We start from the raw sequence: 19238 nt of genomic DNA on the forward strand, positions 1-19238 counted from the left end.
GATTAAGGTACGCATTTCAAATAACTTCTTGGGGGGAAAAGGAGTACTAGTGAGATCCACAGATCTTCAAAAGCGGGTGTGGTCCTGCAGTAACAAAGCTAAGAGTCAATATTCAGTCTCGGACTCCTGAGCCAACCTCACCAAATGCAGTATCAATCTCATTCCAACTTCTCTGCATTCTTATTACTGAGGATATATGCACAGTGGGAGTGTCTGTGAGATGTTTCCAGGAAGGCTGGATTGAGAAGGGAAGGCCCACCTTAATGCGGGCAGCCCATGTACTTGGAGAGGGGTCCCGGAGTGAAGAAAGAGAACAGACTGATGAGAACCAGCGCACACAAGTAGAGTCGCACACAGGAAGTTATGAGTCCTTTGGAAAAGCAGTAAACCCTCTGAGGTACTCAGTCATCTCTGCAGCCCCTTACCTTATTTTGTTAGGATCTCTGAAGAGCAGCGAGAGGAAGGAGCGATCACACCTGACTGCTTTTCCCAACACAGGCTCACTTCCTAAAACCATCCAGGAAACTGGAAGCGTACTTCTATAATCCCAGCACCCAAAACCTGAGGCAGGAGGATCTCTAAAAGTTCATTGCTGCTGAGAAGCGGTGGCACATGCTTTAAAGCCCAGCACTAGAAGGCTGAGGCAGGTTTGAGCCCCAGCCTGGTCTACAGAGTGAGTTCCAGGACAGCCCAGGCTGCACAGAGAAACCCTGTCTCAAGAAACCGAAAACAAGGAAGGAAGGAAGGAAGGAAGGAAGGAAGGAAGGAAGGAAGGAAGGAAGGAGGGAAGGAAGGAAGGAAGGAATTTTTTTTTTGTCTAACATCTTATTTCTTAACCCTAGAGGCGTCTGAGCAGATGTGTATTTTGGGGGCAGGCTCACAGGAAGCTTACCTGTCCATTTTCGCCTCCTGTTGACAATAGGCCGCGTAAGAGATGATGTTCTCATGGCTGCATCTCTCAGTGGCTAGAGCACCTACGTAAAGAACAAAGTCCGCATCCTGCACGCCCTCAGGGTCTAGCACACCCACCGCTCCACATGGCCACTTTCCCTCTCGGCAGACCCTGCATTGCTGCAACAGGTGAGGAGGAAAAGCAGACCAGAGCCTGGGTCAGCTGAACGACAGTGCCAAGGGAATAGACTGGGGACAGTTACTTAACTTTTGTTCACACCCCCCCCCACACACACACACACCCTCTCACTGAAATCGGTAACTGGTCCTGGGACTTGGGAGGCAGAGGCAAGAGGACTCTTTGAACTCATACCAAGCAATGGAGTAAGAGTTCTGGATCATAAACAAAACAAATCAAGGACTACAAATCCCACCCTCATTTCCCTGTTCTGTTTTTACCTCTCTTGAATTTGTTTCCCTAAAATTTTTACTTGGCACAAATGCTCATAAATTTATAAACTCAATGAAAGTCAGTGACTCCTATTTATAAAGGTCAGCATGCTAAGATGCAGGACAAAGAGAAACACAAATGGTTTTGAGCCCCTGAAACTAGTTGTGCTGGTTCATTCTAAATGTCCATGTGCTACAACCCAACATGGAAGAAGGGGGCCTCAGATTAGGAACTGCACAGACCAGGCTGGCCGCACAGACCAGGCTGGCCGCACAGACCAGGCTGGCCTGCAGGCTCACCTATGGGCGGTGGTCTTAATTGTTAATTGACGTAGGAGGACCCAGCCCAATGTGCGAGTACCATCCCTAAGCAGCCGGTCCTGAACTGGAAAGTAGGCTGAAAGCAAGCCAAGGCCTGCAGCAAGCAGCATCCTGCATGGATCCCGCTGTAGTTCCTTGGCCATGAACTAACTTTCTTGGTCTGAGGTAAGGTGGTGTGGAATACCAACCAGGTCTGTCTTTAAAGTGTCTGTCCTGACTTCCCTTAAAGATGGACCACAATCTGGGACTGTAAGCTGTAAGAAACTCTTTTCTCCCTGAAGTTACTGCTAGTCAGGTATTTATCACAGTGACAGAAATGAAAGTCAAACACTGGTGAAGGGGTGTTCCCACCCACCCACGCCCACACCCTTCCGCTGTAGGGAGAATGGACCTCATGGTAGGCAGCCCTCTACCACTGATCTACATCATGTCTATAACTTTTGCAAGTTCCTTGGGATGTGATTATTTTAAATCTAATTAATAAAAAAATTTACCTAATGGAAAGTATTTCCCATTGTAAAAAAAACCTTGCGCTGGTACGATGACTCAGCAGGGAGAGAGGCACTGCTGCGGGTCCCGACCTGACTTTGAGCCTTGGAGCCTACCTGGTGAAGGGAGAGGACTGCCTCTCAAAGATGTCCTCTGCCTCCACACAAGCCATGGCAGGCACACACAAACTTGATAAATAAATAAGTATAAAATATTAAAAAGAAGAAGCAAGTGGCTGGGAGCACTTGGGAGGCAGAGGCAGGTAGACATATGTAAATCTAAGATCAGGCTAGCCTAAAGGGTGAGTTCAGGCCTATCTCAAAAATGACAAATAAATAAGTGAATGAATGAATGAATGAATACCAAAGCAAATTTATATGTGAGTGCTCCGCATATAAAGCACTTGCTATGTAGCCTGGCAACTCGAGAGTTTGACCTTTAGGATTCTGAGTGGAGGGAAAACCAGCTCCTGAGAATTGTCCTTTGACCTCCACATGAAGGCAGTGGCATGCATGTGTCTGCACTCACAGAAGCACATCACAACACACACACACACAAAATTTGGTTACAAATGTAGACAACACAGAAGAACACAAGGCACAAGTTGGTCCCTTGATGATGTCATCCTGGGTACAGTCTAAGGTGACTTGTCTCAGGCTCTCCAGGCACATGTCACTGTGCTCTGTGACACTTGTAGGAGCTTCCTAAACAATCATAAGCATCTAGGTCTAGCTGTAGCCCATAAGGGCGCTGCTGAGAGGCTCGGCCTGCCCACCCAGGTCTCATCACTGGCACCCACGCAGTGGAAGGAAGAACCAGCTACTACAGGTTGTCTTCTGGTCTCCATACACGCACCAAGGCACTTGCACACCCACCCACCCACCATAAAAAGAAATGTAGAAAATAAATTTTAAATAATCAATACACCGTGATTTTTTGTTTTGAGCAATGCTCCTGACCCCCAAATTTCCACTTCACTTATAGAACATATATATTTCTTATTCTGTTTCTTTAACAGGGAATTTATATTTGACTTTTTACATTTTTTTTTATAGGTTTGTGTGTGTCTGTCTTTACGTGTGTGCATATGGCCGCCTGTGGAGTCCAGAAAAGATTGTTGCAGCCCTGGAGCTGGCATCATAGATGGTTGTGAGCCACCTAACGGGGGTGCTAGGAACCAAACCCTAGTCTTCTACAGTAGCAGCACATGTTCTTACCCACTCAGCCACCCCACCCTTACCCTCACCCCCATGTAACTCTTAATGGAAGCCGTTAGGAGCTGAAGGGACAATTCAGTCATAAAAACATCACGTGCTGCTCTTGATGAGAGCACCCATGTTAGATTGTGCACCTATATCTGCAACTTCGGTTCCAGTCTCTGGCCTTCATGGGCACTGTGGTGGTTTGCATATGCTTGGCCCAGGGAGTGGCACTATTAGAAGGTGTGGCCTTGTTGGTGGAAGTGTGTCACTGTGGGGGTGGGCATGAGACCCTCCTCCTAGCTGTCAGAGGATGCTCAGTCTGTTCCTGGCTTCCTTTGGGTGAAGATGTAGAGCTCAGCTCCTCCTGCACCAGGCCTGCCTGGTGATAATGAACTGAACCTCTGACCCTGTAAGCCAGCCCCAATTAAATGTTATCCTTTATAAAACTCACATTGGTCATGGTGTCTGTTCACAGCAATAAAACCCTAACTAAGACAGGCACCTATACTCATGTGCTCTTAAACATACACATACATACACATTTAAAAATAGAAGTTTAAAGAAGGGAAGAAAACCAGAGATGGCTCAAAGGTTAAGAATACTGGCGGCTCTTCCAGAGGACCTAGGTTATGCAATACTCTTCCCAGAACCCACAGAGCAGTTCACCACTATCTGTAACTCCAACTACAAGGGATCTTGTGCCCTCTTCTGGCTTCCCCAGGTACTGCACACACATTCCTGTGCATGTGTGCGTGCGTGCGTGTGTGTGTGTGTGTGTGTGTGTGTGTGTGTGTGTGTGTGTGTGCACTCATACAAGCAAATCAGCCATACACATAAAATCAAAAAAATAAGAGGAAAAAAATAGCATCTGAATTGACCTAGATTGTTCAGTGTTGACCCTCCAGATCGTCCTTTGTCTATTTTATTCTGCTTTTTGAGATAAGTCTTGCTTTGTAACCCAGGCTGACATCGAACCTGAGTCTCCTCCCTCTGCCTTCCAAGGGCTGGAATTACGATGTTATCTTCCCCCAGGCTCTCTGCATAGTGGTTTGGTTTTTTTCTTTTTTGCATGTGCACACCTGTACTTTTTAGATAAACAGGCTAACCAGACCCACTGCCTTTGAACCTTTCTTCTTTCAGTTAAGAGCTTAAGTATCTCTTCAAGTCAGGATGTATGTATTACAGCCTGGCCAGTTGCTAGCATTTTTATGGAGTAAAGTTCAAGCCTGGGTTGAAGCTGACAGTTTATATTTTAGGAGACATTAAACTGTCCTTTTAAAGTGCTAAAAAAAAAAATGTTCAAGGGAGGAAAAAAAGATAACGTTCTCTGCACAGGAAATTCAGGCACGAGTGAGGCAGACAGCAGATCACACACTTGTAAAGTTTTGACATTCTGAACCCTCCCTGCCTCAGCTGTGGGGAGAAAATGGAGTCGCAGTGGCAGGGACTGTAACTCAGCCATAGAGTACTATCCTGGGACCCAGGAGGCCTCAGATTCACCCCAGAGTACCACAACAAAGGAGGTGCTGTGCTGTGCCTTCACACTGTTATCTAAGACTCTTGCTGAGAAGGAGACTCACCTGGAGGTGCTCCTCGGGCACAATAACAGGCCCACACTTGGTGTGCACGGCGCACTCCCCAGTGCAGTATCGGTGCGGATCGTTTTCCTTCCGTAGGTACTGGTTTGTCGCACATTGTCTTTGGTTTATTCATACATCAAAATTTACAAAAAAGAAAGACAGCAGTTAAAATACAGCCGTACCCTTGTGGAGGCCTGAAATTAGATGTCCCCAGTAAGCTGGGCATTGGTGTACTTGGTCCCTGACTGGTGGCTGTTTGGGGAGGTCTTGCTGGAGGGAATATGTCACTGGGGGCACAGATGTTTCAAAACAACCTTGTCGTTTCAAGTGTACTCTCTGTTTTCCAGCTTGGGGGTCCCAGATGTGAGCTCTCGGCTGCTCCCCCAGCCACCTGCTCTCCACTACTTACTTCTCCACTGCCATGAACCCTAACTCTCTGAACCACACACCCCAACTAAGCCCCGCCTTGGTCATGGTGTTTTCTCACTGCCACAGGAAAGTAACTAAGACACTGCTGTACCACTCCATTAACAATGGCTACTACTTAACTAGCAGGCAGCTCCCTAAGAGACTTCAGTCTATGGGCAGCTGGACTTGGGTTATCAAATACCTCCCAAAGCAGACAGCGCAACCACATGGAGGGAGGAGGAGGAGAAGGAGGGGAAAGAGGGGGAGGAGGAAGAGGATGAGGAAGGAAGAAGGAGGAAGGAGGAAATAGGAAGGAGGAAGGAGGAAGGAGGAAAGAGGAAGGAGGAGGAGGAGGAGGGACAAGAACAGTTTATAATGGGAAGGCAGAAAAAGAGCTATTCAGTAGGTGCTTTCTGAATCCTTTTAAATGGCTTGTAGTTTAGTTTCTAAAAACACACATGGTAAAATTCTACTATAAGTTCCATGCTTGTCATATTGGTAAATGGGAGGTCACAGGGCTAAATGAATGGAGGTAATGACCAACGTCTGATGTCACATACCTGCTAAGTAAGATCCTGCCAGCAGGTCTTCGAACCTGAAATGTTTTCTCTAAATAAGAAATAGCTTGTGGGAAAAGTTTGTTCTAAATAAAAGAGAAACAAATCTAGTTAGAATGGTGGGCAGTCATGGGATAGAGTGTGTTTAAGAAAACAAACATGGACTACTAATGAAACTGGGATTCTGGGATGCAGACACCTGTCCTAAGTCATAACGCAGCAGAGAGAGAGAGAGAGAGAGAGAGAGAGAGAGAGAGAGAGAGAGAGAGAGAGAGAGAGAGAGAGAGGGGAAGGAGAGAGAGAGAGAGAGAGGGAAGGAGAGAGAGAGAGAGAGAAGTCTGGGAACAGAGCATTAGGCAGAAACATCCCCAGCTCACCCCATGCCCTAGAAAACATGTCTCCACGATGGTGACTGGGAACATTAATGAAGATGGACACTCCAACTACTAGAGATTGTCTTAAGTAGGAGCTCAGTAAGTTCTGTGGGCCACAGGGAGATGGCTTGGTATGCGTGTGTGAGACTCCATAGGTAAAAATTTGACGAGAGCTGGCAAGATGGCTCAGTCGGCAAAGGCATTTGCTGTGCAACCCTCAGGACCCTAGCTCCAGCCCAGGAATCCACAACGGAAGAAGAGATCAAACTCTGAAAGCTGGGTCTTTGACCTGTATGTGCACAGGGGTGTGTCTGTGAGCACGTGCATGTACATGCATGTGAGAACACACACACACACACACACACACACACACACACACACACACACACCTTGATGAGATGGAATCTCTCTGGGTCTGGAGAGATGGTTTATCTGGAAGGGTAAAGGCATGTGCCAACCACGCCTTGATCCCTGATGACCTTAGTTTAATCTTGGGAAGCCATGCTGGAATGAGGGAACCATTTCTGAAAGTTAGCCACCCCACATGCACCAGCACTCACATCATAAACACACACAGTAATGATGACGATAATGTCATGTCAACTAATCCTTAGGACGGAGAACATTCCCATCCAGAGAATGGTACCCTCCATGTATTACAAAAAGTGTCCTTTGTACCCTATACTCCGCATGCATTGATCCCCCAAAACTTGACAGACCGAGGAAAAAAGGTGAGAATACTGATTTACTATTAAATTATAAAATGATAATGTTGAATATTAATGAAGTTTTGCTAAACATATCATAAAAACACCTTTATTAAAATGAGAAATATATTTACCACCAAAATCTTTTATTCATTCATTCATTCATTCGCCAGTCAGCCATGTGTAAGTTTTTCTTTTTCATGGGAGAATTAGCACATGATAAAATATACCTATTTAAAGCATCCACCCGATGAGTATTTATTATTACATACCTTTACAAGATATCTTTTCTCGGGGAGCAACCTGAAAACGAGGAGAAAAACATAAGAACTGCCACTCTAAGGGCTGGTGACATAGCCTGGTGGTAGGGCACATGCCCAGTAGGCACAAGGCCCTGGGTTTGCTCTCTACTACAGAACAAGAAAAGTACGGCAGCCCTGAGTCAGAGCGCCGCCCCGTCTGTCGGGACTGTGTCTGTCAAGGGCCCTAAGAAGATCGTCTCCACGTCCCTTCACAGATATGTGACACATTGTGCTGTGCCCAGGCATGGAACTAGGCACGGCCACACATGAGCTCATTCATTCAGAACAGTCAGGCTGGAGGAAGACACGGGCTGCTCTATGGGCAGTGCGCCAACTTCTTCAGATCTCAGCCTGCTGTCGGGGCTGTTCTCAGACACATACCAATTAGACTCCATACTCTCTACTGAGTCAATCATTCTATAAACTTCGTCATTAGAGTTTACGCATGCGCTTCTCTTGTTTCCTCTGAATGCTTGCTGACAAGTGTCTTCCAGGTCTGCTATGGCTGCAGTCAAGTAAGGCCACACTGGCTCTCTTTAAATTATTCATGATCAGCAGATTTAATTTACCCTTTTGGAATACAAGGCAATCTCAACTCAGTCCTGTGTTAAAGTTATGCCAGCTCCTCTCTAGTTCCACCTATGGATATTGTGTTAGGTAACCATGAAAATAACTTTAAAAGGTCTTTTTATTTATTTCAGACACACCAGAAGAGGGCATCGGATCCCATTATAGATGGTTGTGAGCCACCATGTGGTTGCTGGGAATTGAACTCAGAACCTCTGGAAGAGCAGTCAGTGCTCTTAACCGCTGAGCCATCTCTCCAGCCCCCTGAAAATAACTTTAATACTTAGATTGACAATAGAAGGAGATGACCAGGCTGAGGCAGTGACTGAGTCTGAGGCTGGCCAAGGCAACAGCTTGGGCAGCACCGGAAGATGTCAAAAACAAACAAAAAATAAACACAAGGGAACGAAAGAACAGCAAACTTACTCTTCAATGCTCTGATCATAGATAGTCTTGATTCGTAAATGCCCATCCGCATCTCTCTTTGTGACATGACTTGTCTTAAGATGGACCTTATTTATGACCTAGAAGAATGCATAGTTTGAGAAATCTTTTTTAAAAGTTGCTATGACATTTTTCTATCTTCAAGTAGAATTTAAATATAATAACGTGTGTTCATTAAGTTGCCCAATTGAGACCTAAATAAAATTAGTGAACTACATTTTAAGTGGCACTCCTCTAAAAGTCCCTTACCTTATTATATGACATTAGCATTCCTGAACCCCAAAAGTTCCCCAAGAAAATGTTATCGCCGGAGAAATAAGCATTTTATAGCAACCCAGCTGCCAAAAAGGCTTGGGCTTTGAGAAGTCTTTGTAGTCTGTCATACGGATTCTAGTTTCGCTGACTCCAGGTCTTTAAAAACTGACAAGAGAGGCTGATCAAGCAGCTCACACCATTAATCCCAGCACCGGAGAGTTCAAGGCCAGCCAGAGTTACACAGTGAACGGTTAGACTTTGTCTCAAAAAGATAAAATGACAGGAGACTAACAGTGTAAGAGTGTGTGAGAGTGTGTTTGTGTGTGCATGTGAGTGTGTGTTGGGCACAGTGTCTAGTGTGTGAGAGTGTGTTTGTGTGTGCATGTGAGTGTGTGTTGGGCAAAGTGTCTGGTGTGTGAGTGTGTATTGGTGAGTATGTGTTTGTGTGTAGGCAAACGCCACCCACCTTGTTTTTAGAGACAGGGTCTTTCATGGGCTAGGGAGTGGCCAAACAGGCTCTGTTTGGCCAGTGAACCCCAGGACTCCTCCTGTCTCTGCTTCTCCCTGGCTAGGATTTAAGTACAGACCTTCACATTCAGTCAGTTTTATTTTTCATTTTGTTTTTTCAAGACAAGGTTTCTCTGTGTAGCCCTGGTTGTCCTAGAATTTACTCTGTAGACCAGGCTGGCTTTGAATTCACAGAGATTCACCTGCCTCTGCTCTGAGGCCTGGGATGATAGGCGTTCAGCTACCATCCCCCCACCCCACCCCGGTTTTATTATATTTATTTTTTAACCTGAGTTCAAGGACACCTAAGTCAGGTCCTCAGGACTTAAAGAAAATGCACTTTACCAAAGGAGCTACTACTCCAGTCCTAATAGGACCTTAAGTTACTCTTTTTTAAAAAAGATTTATTTATTATATATAGGTACACTGTAGCTGTTCTCAGACACACCAGAGGAGGACATCAGATCGCATTACAGATGGTTGTGAGCCACCATGTGGTTGCTGGGATTTGAACTCAGGACCTCTGGAAGAACAGTCAGTGCTCTTAACCACTGAGCCATCCCCCACCCCCCAAGAAAATCCTTCTTACAGGAGATTACTTCATTTACTTTTTTCCCCAGTTGTCATTTACAAGATTTTTTTTTTTTTGAAAGAGAGAGATAGGATTTCCCTGTGTAGCTCTGGTTGTCCTGTAACTCACTCTGTAGACCAGGCTGGCCTTAAACTCACAGAAATTTGCCTGCTGGGATTAAAATCATGCACCACCACCAGGCTCAGGATGACCAACTCATGAAGCACAGGGAAAAAAAAAAGCTTTAGCTAAATTTATAGTAGGCTACGCATAACTCTAACAGTGAATAATTGCTCCCATTCTTATTTTTCTTTCTTTTTTCTTTTTTCTTCTTCTTTTTTCTGGAGCTGGGGACCAAACCCAGGACCTTGTGCTTGCTAGGCAAGCGCTCTATCACTGAGCTAAATCCCCAACCCCCAATCTTATTTTACTTACATTTAATATTTCTGAATATTTAACAAAAATTGGATTGCTTATTTTGTAGAAAAATAGCTACCCTGCACGCTGCTGATCTAACAAGGCAGGATGATGCGGAGTTTTCTACACTGTGTACTGTGGCCTGACGGCCTGCCTGCAGTCTCCCCTCACCTAACAGGTGACCGTGCCCTGTGGCTTTGGCTGTGCTTAGCTGTGGTTAACCTAGGGCTTCGGGTCACGTGCTCTGTCAGTGAACTACAGCCCCACACTGCACCCATTAATTTAAACGTCTACTGGATGTCCTCGTATGCCAGGCACTGTAGCAGGCATTTGGATGCAAGTAGGAAACCTCCATTGCCTTGAGTTGTGAAGACTATGGAGTCCAGTAATTCCTATCAAAGTGAATCAAAGTCACGGACAGAAGGCACAGAAGTCAGGTTTAGAGGGTCAGACGAAGGAGAGGCTATGCCATGGAAAGGGGCTATTTGAGAAAAGTTAAGAGAAACAGATTATTCTCCCTCTGACTTTCACACACAATAGATCACACTCAGACTGCAGAATCCAGAGCACATAGCTTAGCACTAACATATACACATGGAACTGCTGGCTTCTAGAAATGAAATGGTAGAGGATACATCATCAGGTTCAGAGGAACTATTTTAAACCAATCCTACTTGAAGCCCAATGTGACAGTCCACCCCTATAACCCCAACACTTGGAAGATAAAGGCAGGCAGAGGCTACAGAGTGAGTTTTGGGCCAGCCCAGGCTGCATGAGACCCTGATTCAGAAAACAAAGTAAAGAATCCTATTTGAAGGCACTAGAGGAGAAAGAGACACAGCTTGACAGGAACTGTGCCTCTGACTTGTAAGGCTCCTTTTCCCTCAGGACCTGTCCCATTCTGGTTCTGTGCAGGAGGCAGAACGCAGAGCCATGCGGGCTTGATGAGTGGAAATGTTCAGATCTTACTGGAGCACAAGGTGACGAACACTGTATGGGGAGGCTCACAGTGGCCATTACCTAATGCAAACTTGACCGTCCTGAGACCCAGCAGAAGAATGGGATCTGGGCTGAGGGAAAGAGCAGCAAGCAGAAACTACCTCTGAGGACCTGAATCGAAGCATCTCCCTTAATGCAAGTGTCATGTGCTCACAGGGCTTACAGGGAAATGGGGTTCTAACAAAATGGCGAGGAAGGCTAGCAATAACAGAAAGAACCAGAGGAGGAGGAGGCGTGTGTGTGTGTGTGTGTGTGTGTGTGTGTGTGTGTGTGTGTGTGTGTTAGAAGAACACCAACTAAATGAAAGGCTCACTGGAGAGGATAAAGGATGAGCAGCACCAGAAGTGATGTCACACTTCTACAACCCCAGCACTCTGGAAACTGAGGCAGGAGGATCTTGAACATCAGGCCAGTCTGAGCTACACAGTAAGTTCAAGGCTAGTCTGGACTACAGTCTTAAAGGAAGAAGTATGGAGGAGACAACAAAACCATCAGAGAGCATTTAGAGATGTTATTCAGTGCAACTTAGAAACCAGCTTGGGCTACATAGCGAGTCCCAGGCTAGCCTGTGTTAAAGAAAGAGACCCTTCCTCAATAAAAAAAAAAAAAAAAAAAAAAAAACCGATCCAGCTGAGACACAGGGTCATGATAAAAGCTGAAGCTCTGTGTGTGTAAGTGTCTGAGAGACAGGGCAGGCAGTTCAGATCACCAGCACCCTCCAACCAACCTGGTCCATATACCAACATAACCATTCGACATTTTGGCTCAAGTAGTTAAACAGCATACATAAAACAGTCTTGAGATTTCTCAACTGACTGAAATGATTTTCTAGATAAGGCTTTATTTTTTAATTAATTAATTAATTAATTAATTAATTAATTTTACAAGTCAGGGTTTCTCTGTGTAGCCCCCTGGCTGTCCTGGAACTCGCTCTGTCGACCAGGCAGACCTGGAGTTCAAGAGATTCGAGAGCTGGCACTAAAGGCCTGTTCCACCACCACCCACCCAGCAAAGCTTCCTTGATACTGTCTCTTGGCTACTCACTGAATATTAGTAACTAGAGGGCCACCTCTGAGTGAAGGACTCAGTATAGCACAAATGTCATCTCAAGGAATCTTACAACTAAATTACACTGCAGGGCAGGTTCTGCAAGCTGTGTGTACTGCAGAATAGAACCTGGTTAAATGCCAAAATACAGGGTAGATAAGGCCTCCTAAGGAAATGCAAAGAACATTCTACTGGGGTGGTTTTGGTAGGCAGATCTTAGGTTGAGGGTTGAACAGAGACTAAAAGAATTTAGACTGGGAGAGAATAGAATCAAGGTGGAAGGAGAAGTAGACTTTACGGGGGCTAAGAGGATGGGATAAAGGCAACAAAGTGATAAATAACTAGAAAACAAATCCTGAACTTTGGTCTCCTCAGTAGCCTCCTGAGTCTTCTCAGTAGCCTTCCAACAGTTCTGTCTGGTTCTCCCATCAACTGCTTCTCAAGTCTTCAGTTAAGTGGTTCTCGGTGTGGTACTTGAGTAAGCAGCGTCAGTATCTAGGAATCTGAACTGTGGGGATGCATGCCAGAGCTCCTGAGTCAGAAAGTGGGGGAGCGGGGCGGCAATCTGTTTTAACAAGCGCTTCGGTTATTCTGATGCTCGCCCAAGTTTGTGGGACTACTGCCTGAGCGGAATGGGAGGGGACAAGTGCCTAACTCAGCTGCTCTGCGTGCAGCAGCGGCTGATGGCGGGTCCGGCCGGTCCAGCGAGGGCTTTCTCCTGCAGAGCACCTGCAGTCGCCGCCCGGGACGCCACACCCTCTACGTTACTCCAGCCACTCCCTCGCCGGGCCCGGTCGCGCCCCGCTTCGCCCTACCTCAGTGTCCGAAAGGACGTGATGCCGACACGGAGGCGAAGTGCCCAGGGAGACTGGAGCAGCCGCGGCGCCGGCCGGGAGCCCGCCCAGCACGAGCAGGACGCCTCGCACCCACAGGCAGCCGCCCCAGCGGCCTCGCGGCCCTGGTCCCGGGCCGCCCGCTACTCCAGACCCAGCGGCCGCCATCTTCGGGCCGGCGTCGTTACCATGGAGTGCGACGCCTCCCCGCTGCCGCCCGCCCTTGCCGCGGACAGGTGGCGGGCCCTCAGCCGCCTCGCCATTGGCCGGCATCACGCCGGGTCCGGCGGAGGACGAGGGCAGCGGCGACCGCGACGACGCGCAGAGCTGGCCAATGAGCGCCGCCGGGCGGCCCACGTGAACTGAACTGTGGGAACTCTGGGCTAGCGGGGATTAGCGAAGAGTGGGCGTAGGGGGTGGTGTACTCAGAAGCGGCTGGTCCCACTTCATTCAGTGGCAGCGTAAGGGCCAGCTGCCAGGCACTCGGCCCAAGGTTTACAGTAGTCCAGTAAACCAGATCCCTTTCAGTCCACTCCAGCACCATCGATTAACTACCAAAGCTACTTATACAACCAGCTAGGGTTATGTATGGTACTCATGACAGCTTGTCTACCCACTAACCCCGAAAAAGTTGGATAGCCCAAAGCTCACTTCCCAGACATGTGTAAGTCATTCCTTACCCCTTAAAAGACGTTCAAATGCAAATACCTAATTCTTCCCAACATTGGCTCAACTTTATAAAAATACCTGTTCAGCCACCAAAGCCTCCACCCCCCCATTTCTCTAACATTCATAACTGCTTTTAAGAGGAAACTTTAGAAACTAAGTTTAGAGCAGCACTTAAGTCCACTCTATTTCAGTTCTCAAAATTAAAACTGCAAACCCCACCTGATTTCAGTTTATAGTGGTTTGTCAAGATAAATCCTGTTTTTAAACCTGTTAATTTTGGTAACTATAATGGGACATTCTCAGCGGAATACTTAAGACCCCTTGTGATGCTCCCTTTCGCGCCTTGCCTCATTAAGTCTGTTCACAGCTCTTCCACTCTGTACTTTTCAGACCCTCTCTCTGCCGACCACATCGCAACTGACACAAGTTGCTTTGGCTTTTGGGGAAAACCATTTACATTGGAATAAATTCAAGACTGACACCACTAAAAAGATGCCAATGTCAAGTACACTAGGGATCTAGTGATCTAGCCTAGGCCGCAAAAGTTGCTTATTATACTCCTTTGTTTTAGAGACCACTCTCAACTGAGCAGAGAAATGAGCACACACTTCTACAAGAACTTGCAGAAATGTCAACTTCACTTTGAATTAACCAATCTTTCTGGGAACTGCCTTGTACCCTCTGATAAGGGTCTTTCCCCCAATATAGTCCCAGCACCATTAATAGCTCAGGCTCTGTAGCACACTCCAGTATAAACTGGTTAATAAAAGGACTTGCTAAGCAATCTAAATATGCCTGATTTCCAGGATATCCTGAAATTTAACAAGTGTTTGAGAGCCCTGAATACTTTTGTAAATAGGCTATTATCAACTCTGACACTATGTATTAAAATCAAAGCCATTTTCAAGGGCAGTTTTCCATGTTAGGAAAAAAAAGTACCAGTCGGACCTTTTCAGGATACATTACTTCACCTGACCAATCCCAGATCACCACCACCACCACCACCCGTTTATCTAAAAGGCAACAAACACCAAGACAAGCACCATTCAAACTCTTCCCAACTCCCTCCCTGAGCTTCTGGATTTGTATGGAGAGCATGTATGTACCATATGGTGCCTCACCTCACACCCACAGCACCCCAAACCAGGGCACAATAGCTAAGTGGTTCAGTGAGTTCTACCCCAGGCCTAAAACAATTTAATGCTTCTTTCACTAAAAATCTAGAACGGAAATCTCTCCTATAGGCTATTCATCTAGCCCTGTTATGCCCCAGCATTAAGGAACATAAAACTTGGTCTGAGACAGGCTCTCACTACAGTCCTGGCAGGCCTGAGTATTGGCACTGAAGGTATAGGCCACCTCACCCAGCAAAACATTTTGTCTAATATTATTACATAGAAGTTCCTTGCACTCCAAAGATGCTGTACACCCCAACCACCTTAACAGAGAAACTCAATTTAGGACAGATGTGAAAAAAATACAAGAGCACAAATCTACTTTTATTTATTTACTCTCCATTAGTTTAAATCCGGGATGGGTACAGCATCTGGGGAAAAAGAAAAACATAGTAACATTAGGTGAATGATAAATATTCCATTACCACATCCCTCATCCTAAAATGCACCCGGTGATTTTATCCTGACAGGAAGCATTTGCCCAGCATTTGGCCTTGACTCAACACTCGTTTTGTACATGTTCATCAGTGTGCAGCACGTACATTCTCAGCAGCTGATCATTTCATTTTGAGATGGAAAGGTTTCTCTCTGAATGAACCCAGAGCTCACTGTCCCACAGCACCAGGTTCTCCCGTTTCCCCAGGGCTAGGATTACAGACACCGACACTACTGTGCCTAAATTTTTTATGTGACTGCTGGGGAAAAAACATAGATCTTATTCTCGTGCAGCAAGCATTTCACCAACGGAACCACCTCCTCAGTCCCAAGAACTCACCATTCCGCCCCCCTCCCAGTACCTAAGCCCAAGGATTTTGAATGCTAACTAGTCAGGCCACCTAACTGACCTATCAACCCCAGGCCCCAAATCAGTACTCAGACCAAAACACAACTCAAGGGATGGTGAAAGGGCTGAGTGGACACAGGCACCAGCCACCACGCCTGACTTCCTGCAAATGCTATAGTGGATGAGCTGACCCCTACAAACTGCCCTTTGACCTTCATAGACTGCTGTGCCATGTGTGTTTACAAACATACACGTAAATGTAAAATAACAGCCCTAAAATTAAAATGCAAGTCAGGTACGGTGGCACTGATCCAACATTCCCACCATTAGAGTATACTATAAATGGACCCAAACAAAAATCTCAACACAGTATGTCCAAGACATGAGCCAGAGTCCTGAAACCTGGCATGAGCATGCTTTCTAAGTACAGGATAAAGTCTCTATCTACTCTGGCAGTACTGAGATGGTAGACACGAACAAAACATAACATTCCTCAGAACTCCCCAACAGGTATAGCATAAGATGGGCCTGGTAGCACTGGCCTGAAATCCCAACGATTTAGAAGGCTAAGGCAGGAGGACTTTCAAGTTCTAGGCCAGCCTTAACAACTTTGTGAGAACCTGCCTCAAATTAAAATATCAGCCTTGTGTACATAACAAGTTCCAGGTCAACCAGGGCTACACAGTGAGACTGTCTCAAAGGCACACATAAATCCTGTCCAAGTATTCATGCTCTCAGGATGCTTTAATGACAACTGAAACTTAAGTGTCATTCATTTGCACACTGCCCGCACTCCCTCACTTGCTTTACCCTGCCCGGTCAGGGGGTTCTGTATTTTTCACGTAAGTCACCAATTATGGAATGGTTTTATACTCAGGACTTGTACACTCACAAGTTTTTAGAGGACGGAAGGAAGGATCAAAAGAGCCATTTATTTTGCAACTAGTACTTACCACACGGATTCTGTGTCCAATGGCCTTTGCAGGAAGGTTGCTTCGGAATTTGGCACGAACCATGCCACTGTTTCCATGGGCCCGAGTTACTTTTCCCCAGATCACTCTGGTTTTGTTTGGTTTGCCTCCAGGAGTCACTGTATTGCTGGTTTAAAAAGACATAAGAAGCATGAGGTCAAACACCAATCTGACATTTCCTAGGATCTGGTGGCTTCCACCTCTACTTTCTACACAGAACACCTTGAGAAATTGGGGGGTGGGGGAATGCAACAACATTCATTCAACAGTTCATATACATAAGACTATGACTGCTAAAGACGTAAGAGTTAACTCGGAAAGACAGTGATGAAGCCTACTTGGGATGACAGCTGCAAAACGAGGACTTGAAAGATGAGAATAATGGAACGAAATAAACCACCGAGGTCTCAACTAGCCTGAAACTGAGACATGACCCCTACTCAGGTCTGCCTCCTGAATGCTGGCTCGCTCGTAAGACTCATGAACATGCTCATGACCTGACAATGTATATGAGGCCCAATTGGCATATGGCCTTATGTTCAATTCCCAGTAGGAAGAGGGACCAGAGAGCCAATGTAGTACCCACCTTAAAACACACAGCCCACACCTCACCAAAATATCTGGTTCCAAGGAATCTGGCACCCTCACAGATATACAAAGAAAAAACCCAAAATACCAATGTACATAAAAATTAACTTAATTTTTTTTTTTGGTTCTTTTTTTCGGAGCTGGGGACTGAACCCAGGGCCTTGCGCTTCCTAGGTAAGCGCTCTACCACTGAGCTAAATCCCCAGCCCCTAACTTAATTTTTTTATAAAAAGTTTTCTCAAATGTAACCTCAATTGTTCTACATAAAGCAATCAATTGTTTTCTGATAGAGCAGGGCAGAATCATCTAATCCCATATAGATGTGAGAATTCACAGAAACTATACAGTAACAAAAATCTGTTCTAGTAATTGTCATGTTTAGGAATGAAAATGAATCAAGATACATTGGAAGGCATTATACAAGCCCTTTAAAAGGAAAAAAAAAAAAAAAAGAAAGGTATCAACAGCTGTAATCTTTCTTTTTAACCATGTTGGGGACTGAACACCGGAACTTTCTTTTCTTTTCTTTTTTTTTTTTTTTTCGGAGCTGGGGAACGAACCCAGGGCCTTGCGCTGGCTAGCCTAGCCAGCGCTCTACCACTGAGCTAAATCCCCAACCCCTACACCGGGACTTTCTACACTTGTAATTTTTCTAAGAGCCAAGGATACATACATATTCAATACCAACAAAGGATTCCTTCTCTAATTTCCTTAGAGTTCCTCTAAGAAGGCTCAACAGCCAGCATCGATTTTCACTAACACCCTACCTTTTTAGTCAAAAAAAAAAAAAGAGAGAGAAACCAACTAAGAAAAGGCATAGAAACATACTTACTTTTTTGCTTTGTACACATAAGCACACCTCTTGCCTAAGTAGAACTCAGTTTCATCTCGGGCATAAACACCTTCAATTTTAAGAAGAGCCGTGTGCTCTCTTTGGTTCCGGAGGCCTCGCTTGTAGCCAGCAAAAATGGCCTTGCACCACAGCCTAAGACATAAAGAGACATTATGACTATCCAATCACAACTTTTCATTTAGCAAATGACCACGATTTGTTTTGATTAACTCCTACCCCAGCTTTCAACAACAGATATCTAGTTCCCCTCCCGCATTAAACTTGGGTTTCACGTTTAATATAAAAAAAATAAAAGTAGGAAAATCCTATAGTGAAATCGCGTACCTTCCAGACATACTTGTTTTTTTAGAAGTCCTGTTCCCAGCAGGCCTGCAAAGAAACGAGAGCTCGATTAAAAGCCATGCAGCACGTTTCCTGTCATTACTTCTCGGCGCGTTAGACGAATTCAGTTAGCATCTCAAGCATGTGGAACTCTTACCTATGCCATGCCACCTACAGAAGCAGAGCCTGGCAAAATACTGACAACGAATGGCAACTAACTGCACGGAAACGTGGGCAAGCGCTAGGTGGGAGGACGACTCACCAAAGCCTTAACTTCTAGAACCCCATAAGGAACCCGGAGGCAAACTCATGCCTCAATCAGCACATAACACAACAAATAACACATGCAATGTCCAGGTCTGTGCGGGGAGACCAGCTCATAGGGACCACCGCTTCCTGGGCAAGCAAGACCGGGAAAAGCACCCATTCACTCCTCCGGAGCCGGAGATCAACCGAGACCAGCGATTTCTCCTCCGGTCGGGGCCTCAACACCATCAGTCCGTCATCTCCTCCATCCCGCCCTCCATGTTCCTGGAACCCCCAGAAATCTCAGGCGGTCAGATTCTCCCAGATGCGGGGTTGCCTCGGGGAGGGATGGAACTAGACCCACCCTAGAAATCTGCCCTCAAAGTTCAGCAGCAGAAACTCCCCCTCACCTCCAAAGACGCCAAGATGGCGGAAAGAGGAAGGCAAGACCCGCCGCGCGGCCTTGTGGGATGCATGCTCCGCCCCTCTCCACGCTTAGGCCGCTTGTGCTCCGCCAGAAAGCAAAAGTCAGAGAGAGACTCGATTCAGCCAAGCCGCGCTCAAAGACTTTACTTTTTTTGTCACGCCTCTTCGTCTGTGTAAGCGGCAACACGTATTATTTAGGAACAAAGAAAGGCAAAATTGTAGTCGACTAAGAAGAAATCAAGGGTCCTACAAAAAAAAAAAAGCCTGCGCGTCACGTTGCCATA

The 19238-nt window shown here is 46.0% G+C and overlaps 2 protein-coding genes across 6 annotated transcripts in view; both read right to left on the reverse strand.

The window, feature by feature from the left end:
• Positions 1-13141, reverse strand: part of Lmln (leishmanolysin like peptidase) — a 67871-nt gene extending 54730 nt beyond the window's left edge. Inside the window, exons 1-6 of the mRNA NM_001415730.1 lie at positions 12904-13141; positions 8275-8372; positions 7252-7282; positions 5902-5984; positions 4934-5051; positions 893-1071 (exon numbers count right to left, since the gene is read on the reverse strand). Coding sequence (NP_001402659.1) covers positions 893-1071; positions 4934-5051; positions 5902-5984; positions 7252-7282; positions 8275-8372; positions 12904-13089 — 695 coding nt within the window. The 5' untranslated portion in view covers positions 13090-13141. The remainder of the gene's footprint in view (positions 1-892; positions 1072-4933; positions 5052-5901; positions 5985-7251; positions 7283-8274; positions 8373-12903) is intronic.
• A 1918-nt stretch (positions 13142-15059) lies between these two features.
• On the reverse strand, positions 15060-18967 carry Rpl35a (ribosomal protein L35A). Of its 5 annotated transcripts, none has more exons than NM_021264.4 (5): positions 18939-18967; positions 18286-18330; positions 17941-18093; positions 16503-16647; positions 15060-15136 (listed from the first exon to the last, which is right to left on the reverse strand). In NM_021264.4, the coding sequence occupies exons 2-5, from the start codon at positions 18294-18296 to the stop codon at positions 15113-15115; spliced, it is 333 nt and encodes a 110-aa protein (NP_067087.1). In that variant the 5' UTR covers positions 18297-18330; positions 18939-18967; the 3' UTR covers positions 15060-15112. The 5 variants fall into 5 exon arrangements, with proteins under 5 accessions (NP_067087.1, XP_087432955.1, XP_087432959.1 ...); XM_087576829.1 differs by having other exon boundaries at positions 18893-18967; XM_087576833.1 differs by having other exon boundaries at positions 18706-18967.
• Positions 18968-19238: the final 271 nt, after the last annotated feature.

Source organism: Rattus norvegicus, chromosome 11 (assembly GCF_021556685.1).
Source record: "Rattus norvegicus strain SHRSP/BbbUtx chromosome 11, alternate assembly SHRSP_T2T, whole genome shotgun sequence".
NCBI lineage: Eukaryota > Metazoa > Chordata > Mammalia > Rodentia > Muridae > Rattus > Rattus norvegicus.